This window comes from Cnephaeus nilssonii (assembly GCF_951640355.1).
Source record: "Cnephaeus nilssonii genome assembly, chromosome: 6".
Taxonomy (NCBI): domain Eukaryota; kingdom Metazoa; phylum Chordata; class Mammalia; order Chiroptera; family Vespertilionidae; genus Cnephaeus; species Cnephaeus nilssonii.
This window is the reverse complement of record NC_137077.1, coordinates 65757863-65767051: the sequence shown is the minus strand read 5'-3', so window position 1 is coordinate 65767051 and position 9189 is coordinate 65757863. Positions and strand designations below refer to the sequence as shown.

The window sequence follows — 9189 nt, the reverse complement described above, 5'->3', positions numbered from 1 at the left end:
CCTGGTCATGCCCTCATCTAGACTCACCCCATCGCACCGCGCCTCACCCCCAGGTTTTTGACAGACCCTTCCTACCCAGGGCTCCCAAAAGCACGCCTCCCCCTTCTCCCCCCGCCCCCCCCCCCCCCCGCTCCTACCCGCCTGCCCACCCCCCCCCCCCCCCCCCCCCCGCAGCGGCCGCTAAGACCCGGAGAGGTGGACTCGCATTTGGAAGCCGCGGGCCGGGGCGCGCCGGGCATGCTCAGTAGCCGCGGCGTCGGGCTGCTGCTCGCGCTGCACCGGCCGCGCCGCGGGCTCCGGGGCTGGCGCGGGAGTCCCCCGCCCTGGCCGCTGCGGGGCTTCCAGAAGGCCGGGCGCCAACCGCCTCCCGAGCGCCAACCGCCTCCCGAGCGCCAACCGCCTCCCGAGCGCCAACCGCCTCCCGAGCGCCAACCGCCTCCGAGCGCCAACCGCCTCCGAGCGCCGGGCCGCCAGCCGCTCCGCCCGCTCCGCAGCCGCCTTCCGCTCGCCTTCCTCTCCCCTCGCCCGGGAGGCGCTGCGGGGCGGTTTTCTGCGGGCGCCTCCCACCGCCCTGCCAGCCCCAGCCCCGCACCTGCGAACGGACCCCGGAGCCCAGGGACCCTCGGGCGCCGGCTCCTGCGGATCGCACTTTCCCTGCTGCGGGGCCGTGGCGGAGGCGCCCCTCTGCCTCCCGGTGCCAACGCCATGCGGGGCGCCGCGGGCTTCCCGGCGCTGTGCCTGCTCCTCGGTCTTCAGGCGGCAGGTAAGGGGCTGCGGGGCTGCGGGGCAGAGCTGGGGCGCCCGCTTCGGGACTCCAGGAAAAGCCTGCCGGGCCGAGAAAGCCCGGGGAAGGCAAAGCGGGACCGGGCTGACGGGGAAGGGGGGAGGGAGGGAGTCCTGCACCTGTTGGAAGACTGGGGCCGAAAACTTAAGGTAAAATGAGCCTCGGATTTTCCGTTACCCGGGACGAGCCCTCGGGGACGTTGGCCACCTGAATACCGGTTTGCTCCCCTCCCCGCCATCTAGACTTCCTGCCCCTATCTCCGGGCTAGGCACTCGACTGCCCACTCTCCGGGAGACGCACCAGCCGCCCTGCTGGAGTCGCCGTTTCTACTGCAGCGGTCACATCTGTAAGGTCTCCTGGTTTCGCTGGGCGCTCGGAGGGATGCATTGGCGGTAACCTGGTGGACCACAGTGTAGCCCCAAAGATCCAAATCCCTGGTGCACAGGAAGGACGCCGCTCCGGGCTCCTTTGGCCCCCTGCTCTTGTCACTCGCGTTTTCTAAACCAGTAAGAGGAAGGACGGGTTTGAAATAGGACCCTGTCTTCTCTTTCGGCATCACGGTCAGACTGTACGGCAGAGAGATTTTAGGAGCCCTACTGCGGCAGCAGTGGTCCGTGCAGTAGTCCTGCAGCAGCCAGAGGCTAGGTGTTTTCCCTGAGTTTGCTTGTCATCCAACCACGCATATTCATTCATTCCTTCAACTGACATTTATTGAGTGTGCACTATGTTCCAGGGGGAAGGGGTAATGGTTGCGAAATGATAGTTCTTGTGGTATCTTTTTAAAAAGGAGTCGGTGAGTCTTTTTCTATGTTTGCAGTAATGAGGGTGAAATATGGTACTTTCTTATTTCTAGCTAATGCTATTTTAATGTATTGAGGATCTCTTGAACAAGGAATGTATAGGAACATTAAGTCTATAAGTACACATGTTAATTGTTATAATTATGACGTGGAAACTTAAATCATTCTTTGGTACCTTTTGAAAACTAGAAATAGCTAAGACTTGGTCATTAAATTATTTGCAAACAACTGTAATGAATCCTTTTATTACCACATACAATTCTTTAATGTTAAAATATGGGATGAAAATATACACATTGGGCTGAGTTTTACTTTGTATTAATGTTTAGTGATAGCACTAATACAAACAAACATTCTCTACCATAAAAAAAGCACCTCGATTTTTACCAAGTTTAGAAATGATTTAGCTGACCTATCAAAAATATCAGTGTGGTTATTTTAAAACTAATGTATAAACAATTCTAAAGATCACATTTAATATATCTTGAGTAATTTATACCATAAAAGTTATAAATAAACTTAAAAGTAAGCAGGTGGAAAACATGTTTACATTTATTATAGATGAACATGTGGGATGAGGTAAATAGAGGACTTTTATTCATCAAAAGAGAAATCTGGAAGTCTATACTACTAGATTCTGTACCACCTGGAGCTCAGCTAAAGGGGGTGGATTACCAAAGACAAACCAATCCATCTATACTTTGACTTCTTAAATTGCAAAAAAAAAACAAAATTATTCAACCAATTTGAATTTAATAAAAGCGATGAATTAAAGAGCTATTTTTTCATATTTCAGTTGCAAGATGCTACATGGAAATTAATTATATTCATATTTAATATAGTTCTTTCAATAGGTGTTTTCCACAGCAGATTGCAAGTTTAATATTGTAGTTGGCTTGCCAGTTTCATTTTGAATGCATTTTAATTTTAAATAGAAATTTTTGGGTCACAAGCTGTCACCAGATTAAAATTCATCACATTTATCTAATAACATTGTGAGGACTTTTCATTAGAACTGAAACAAACACAGATTTCTTGATCTAAGCTCCTGTTTATGTGGATCATAAGAAAGTGAGTGGGTGGGAGCTTCAAAGATCAAGAAGTCCCTGATTTCTCTATTTGTTGAATGTCTGAGTTTGTTTCTTTTACAGAAGGCTCTCTTCTCAGGATACAAGTGGGCTTTATCTAGAAGGGAAATGAGTGCTCCATATTCAGGCCTCTTTGACTGAAAAGCTAATCTATCCATTTTGGTTATGCCCAGGATACCAGAAACTACTTCATGTTGGCAGAACTGGTGACACGTTAGAACCCTTTAGGGATGGGAGAAATAGGCTGACAGGATGCAAATGCTCTTCTTAGCTACACTAGGAACTGTTGACTTCAATATAGTCGTTCTCCTAATGCTAAGGTAGCAAGTTGTTTTCAACTTGAGTGCCAACTCTAATTATTTGGTCATGATTGTCTGAGTCACTATGCAAAACTGAATTTTTACAAAGATTCTGACCCTCCCTGAGTTCTGATTGCCTCAAAAGGGCTAAGTATTGGGGTCTGTTTGTAATGTCTAAGGGAAGAGAAAGGGGATGTTGAGTACAATGCTGTGTAGTTATCATCTCTGGATAAAATAATCCTAACGAATTACTGAGAGCATGGAGCTTGTTTTGGGAGTCAACTCCACCCATACCACTGATTTTCATAGATACCCTTAACAAGAAAAGTAACAGCTACTGTCCTTCCAACTGCTTAATATGCAGGTGAGAAAACTAGATCCAGTCAATGGTAGATAGTAAAGTATTTACTTTAAATAGTAAAATGCTACTTAACAGCATAATAAGGATGAAAACCCAGGTTTCAAGATCTGTGACTGCATGCTTATAAAATCATACACTGGTTCTGATAGGTGAGACCAACAATGAAAAGACCACTTCAAGAGTATTCAAGAAGGCAACTAAAAGCTACCCCAATAACCTGGATCCACAGGTAGCTTATTTCCTTCAGTGCTTGTTCTCTGTCTTTGCCCAAAGAACCATGTTCTGTTTCAGGAAATATTTATTTGGTAGTATTTTAGTTGCAAAGAAGTTAAGGTCTTGTGATATCTTAAAAATTCCCATGTGAAAGCTTTATTATTTTTTTTTAGTGAATATTTCACTTAAAACACACACACACACACGCACACACACACTCACACATGCACACGCACACACACACACACGCACATGCACACACACACACGCACACACAGAACTGATTTCAGTGTATTACTCCTCCTCTGGTTCTGGAAAAGGTTCTTTCAAATTTCCACATTGTTCTCACTATCAGCCTTTCTGGTTGGCACAAAGACGACCTTCTATGTATTTTCTGAAGATGCCACTTCATTCTCAGAGAAATGCATAGTCAGTTTCTCTTTTCTTTGAGAAGGAGGGGTTTCTATGATGGAACCAAGCAGATTGGGGAGGTCATTTGTAGAAGCATTACCTTCAAAAGGAAGGGTAGACTGATAGGAAAATTATAGGTTATTATTTAATATTAAGTTGTCTTTTCTCAATGAAGAGTCCCTTAAAATTACAGAATCAGTTTTTCCTGTTCAAAATCACTCAATACAGTCCTTATAATGGCCCAGGTCCTACTATATTCTCTCTCCCTATTATCTCTCTGATAGTATCTCTCACTACTCTCCTCTTTTTTGTTACTCTCCTGCATCTTTCTGTTGCCTGCCTCATATGTTTTGCTTTTTCTTTGCCTGAAACACTCTTTCTCCAGGTTTTTCCATGGCTTAATCCTTCGATTTTAGTCTTTACTCCAAGTGCGGCCCTCACTGACTCTTCTGTTTAATATTTCACACTCCTCCAAAAATTCCAATATCCCTTCCATACTTTTCTTCCCCCCCTCCATGTCTTTTACCACCTACAACACCCAATATTTACTTACTTGTTTTGTTTATTGTGGTTCTCCTTCTACCCATTAAAATATAAGCTCCTGAAGGCATAGGTATTTACCTATTTCATTTACTACTGTATTGCATATTCTGCCAAGCCTACCATCTGGGAGCACAGCCTGGCATAAAAGCTCCCGAAGATTAAATAAATACATTGAATACATAAAGACAGAGGGGTGATACTTCTGGTCTCTTCTTTTTGCATTTAAATTCTTCTTGGCACCTACGCAAGACACTTAAGCCACTTCCAGAATGAACTTCCACATGGCTTATTTATCCCAAACTCAAGTTGTTCCCCAGGAGCCTTGCATGCCCAGGGACATAATACCTCAAACAGACTTTGCTATGATTGTGAACTGAAGGGCAACAGGGAGGGGCTTGCAAGAGACCACAAATACCCATCAACTCAGTGACAAAGCCCTTCGAACTGATTGCCAGATGCACAGCCCAAATGCCTTGCTGGATGGTTATATTTTCACTTCTCAGTAAAATGCCTTATAATGTAGGAATGTCTATAGCCACATGAAAGTATTCAGATAGCTAACTGACAAGGAGGCTTTCAGGCATTGGACAAACATGTCTGTGTCTTTGGCATTTAAGGCATAAGGTATTTGTACATTGGAGATCACACATTCCTGGCACCATGGATTTGCATATTCTGTTGGAGGTCACACTCTGACAAGCATCTTATAAAAATTTTGGGATGAATTATCCATATCAGTATCTTTTCTTTGTTTCTCATCTGGTTCTTTACCAACTCCAATCTTTATCCTGTCATCCTACTTTTGAACATAAGGTGACCAGCTATTATCTTCTTCTTACCAATAAATATTTATGGAATTTATCTAATTTGATCACTTTCTGAGTTCTGAAAATCCTCCTCTCTGATTTCCGTGCATAGCCACTACTCCCTAGCATTTCCAGCATTACTCACTAGCCACACCCAACTCCTCAGTTTCTACTTTTAGGTCAGCCTCGCCTCAAAGTATTGTTTAATGGTTAGTGCTCTCTAGAATTTATGTATCCTTTGTCTTTTCTTCTTATTTCCTCTATACAATCTCCCTGGACAATTACATTCAGACCTACAGACCAAAGATTCCTAAACCATATTTCCATCGTAGATAGTCTCCTGAACTCCAGTTCTATAATTACTACACAGGAGTCATGGGATATCCCACCAGCATCTTATATCCAATTGTTAATACTCAGCACTCCCCATCACAATTGCTCTTATTTCCATGTTTTCTATCATTGTAACACCAGCATCTCCCAAAGTAACTAATTCTGTACTCTTCCTTTGCTCCTTTAATTCAAAAGATCACCAAGTCTTCTCACCAAGTCTAATCCATTCTCATGCCCACATTATTGCCTTAGGATGGATCCTTCTTTCTCATACAGTATCTTACTTTAACCTACTATCAAATCCATCATTCATCATGATATCTGAGGTGAAGCTCTAAAAAGCATACTTTTAATATCATATTCTCTCTTTATAAAAATTTTTAATACAGCTATTTCCTTTTCTCATAGAATGAAACCCAAACTCATTTTCATGGCAAAGTCTTTCACCATCATGTCTTTCCTACCTCCATCCTTATTTCCTGTCATCATGTCCTCCTTTGTACACTATTACCATCTAAGATCAAATTTCTTTAGATTTGCCATGCCTCTCATCCTTGTCACATACTGATCCATCTATATTAAATATCCATATGCTACTTCTTTTTCAAGGTAACTCTTTTTCCAATTTCAAATCTTAGCCAGGCATTGCCTACTGTAAGAAACCTTCCTTTGACACCCACCTCATTCAAGTTGCTTTCCTAGGTTTTCCTTTGGGGCCCTTCATATTCCTCTATTAATGTATTTAACCAGAATATTAAAACTTTTTGAAGGCAATAACAGAATTGTAGTTTTTATCTCCATATACCCATTCCCTAGAACTGTTCTTCTTACCTAGAACACCATCAAAAAATGTTCAACGAATGAATAAATGTATTCAAGATGTATTTGGCAAAATAAATTATAATAGACTAGAGGCCCAGTGCACGAAATTTGTGCATGGGTAGGGTCTCTAGCGGCTGCCTTCCTTCATTCCACTCCACCCCCTGGTGGTCAGCGCACGTCATAGCGAGTGATCAAACTCCTGGTCAGTCGAACTCCTGAGAGGACACGTTTATATATTAGGCTTTTATATAGAGAGATTATTTTACATTGATAAAGGGATTATCTACACTAATAAAAGAGTAAGATGCAAATTGACCATACCTTCGTGACTCCCACCAGCCAATCAGGAGTGAGTATGCAAATTAACCCAACAAAGATGGTGGGTTAATTTGCATATACAGGCACCGAGAGGCTGGGACGCTTGTGTCGTTGCCGTGGCAACAATGCAGGCATTCCGCACTGCCCCCGGCCGCTCCTGGCCTCTGGGCAGTGGGGGAAGGCAGAAAGGCGGCTCCAGGCTGGAGCGAAAAGGCGGTGCCAGCAGCCAGGGGAAGGAAGGCCCATTTTTGCACGAATCTTCATGCATCAGCCCTCTAGTATGAATATAAAGAGTAAAATTAACTTTACTGCTGCTCTTTTGATCCAACTTACATTTGCTGATTACAAAGAAGTGGAAATAGGACAGAAAAGCTTTCATTTGGACATAGTCTCTACAATAAGTTTGTGTTTTGTGGGCACAATGCTAGTTATAATGGAGTTGTATGTTGAACTCCTCGTAGACAGAGAGATATTCCTATATGATTTTCTACTATTACTTCAGGATGGAAATGAGATAAATGCTCTTATTTTAAAGAGATTAAGCAATTAGATAAAGTATAGGAAGGTATGTAATTAGATATCTATACACTAAGGAATAGATCCAAAAGTCCTAATCCTGATTATTGATTATTATCTACTAGAGGCCCAGTGCACGAATTCATGCACCAGTGGGGTCACTCGGCCTGGCCTGTGGGATCAGGCCAAAACCAGCTCTCCGACATCCCCCGAGGGGTCCCGGATTACAAGAGGGTGCAGGCCAGGCCGAGGGACCCCACTGGTGCATGATTGGGGCCAGGGAGGGACACAGGAGGTTGGCCAGCTGGGGAGAGACCACGGGAGGGCTCTAGGGAATGTCCAGCCCATCTCCTTCAGTCCCAATTGGCCGGACCCCAGCAGCAAGCTAACCTACTGGCTGGAGCGTCTGTCCCCTGGTTGTCAGTGCACGTCATAGTGAGTGAGCGGTTCAACGGCCTTAGCATATCATTAGCATATTATGCTTTGATTGGTTGAACAGATGACCAGATGCTTAGCCTATTAGGCTTTTATTATATAGGATACTTTAATAACAAACATGAGCTCCTTACACATTCATAATCAGGTGGGGGTGTGAAATAGTGGGTTTAATAAATCAAGATAAAAATATCTAACCCTGCCTTGCTCCCCCAAATTTATAGAAAATTTCTGAGTATTTGGATGGTTGTATAGTTTCTTTTTCTTTTTTATGTATAGACAAAGTTTTTATAGAACCATTAAGTTTTTAGATCCCACATATTTTTCTTATGGGAGACATGTTTATACCTGAAGAATGGAGACTGGTTATGAATTATAAAAAGTCACTTTTATGAGATTATGGGATCACACATCAAAAGCCCATTTATTGCCATTAGTATTAATGATAACATGGGAGTTATGTTTTATGGTAAGTTTATTGCTAAACCTTTTACAAGCTGTTTGTAAAGTCAAAAGATAGAAAAACATATTTCCCTTTAAAAGGGGGTTTTGGCCTAGAAGTGCATTCTTCATCTTCAAAGCACTTACAAACGCTGACACACTTAGCATAAAAGATTTTAATAGCTTTGAAGAAAAATATTTAATGGTAAAATATGATTTTATGATCAAATTTCCTAATGCTTATTCACCAAATAATGTGACTATGAGTGTCATTATTGTAATAGTATTTGCCACAGAATGACAATTAGCAAATTTATAGTGAATATTAGCACTTTCCATTTAAATCATTTTTACTCATAATGACTATCTAGACTTTCCTCATAATCCAATCTCATTCCATTTCAATTCATTAAGATGTTTATGTCCACTAAAATTGCAGCAGAATGGACCAACAACAAAGCAAAACTAATTTTTTACATGAAGCAGCAGTCTAGACAATATTTTTTAATTGCACTGAAATAAATACCACATTCAGTGTTCCTCAAATTCTTTTCCCGATACCTTAGTTAAAAGCTCCATTTAAACATGATGTTAATAGATCCAGAGAGATGGAAGCATGGAACAGACTGTCGAATCTCAGAGGGAAAATGGGGAGGGTGGATGGGCAGGAAGAGATCAATCAAAGAACCTGTATGTATTTATGTATAACCCATGGACGCAGACAATAGGGTGGTGAAGGCCTGGGGTAGGGGGCGGGTTTGGCTAGAAGAAGTCAATGGGGGAGACAGAGGGACATATGTAACATTTTCAACAATAGAGATTTTAAAAACAAATAAATAGATAAACATGGTGTCTAGCATCATATCTTTAGCAAATCCCTATTTAAATGAATGTGAAATACAATTGTTTCTGGTGTTTACCTGATGGTCAGTGAAAATGTGCACATAAGTACATTTACATAAATGCCATAAATCTGAACAAACAATCTAGTTCCTATTGTACTTTGTTACTTAGCAGAT

At 42.6% G+C, this 9189-nt stretch overlaps 1 protein-coding gene across 2 annotated transcripts in view; it reads left to right on the top strand.

Annotated features, from left to right (window-relative positions):
- The first annotated feature begins 261 nt into the window (after window positions 1-261).
- PTPRR (protein tyrosine phosphatase receptor type R) overlaps window positions 262-9189 on the top strand; it is a 238971-nt gene continuing 230043 nt past the window's right edge. The window contains exon 1 of one of the 2 annotated variants that reach the window (XM_079775288.1): window positions 262-763. In XM_079775288.1, coding sequence (XP_079631414.1) covers window positions 706-763 — 58 coding nt within the window. In that variant the 5' untranslated portion in view covers window positions 262-705. The remainder of the gene's footprint in view (window positions 764-9189) is intronic. The other variant, XM_079775287.1, reaches the window with a different exon arrangement.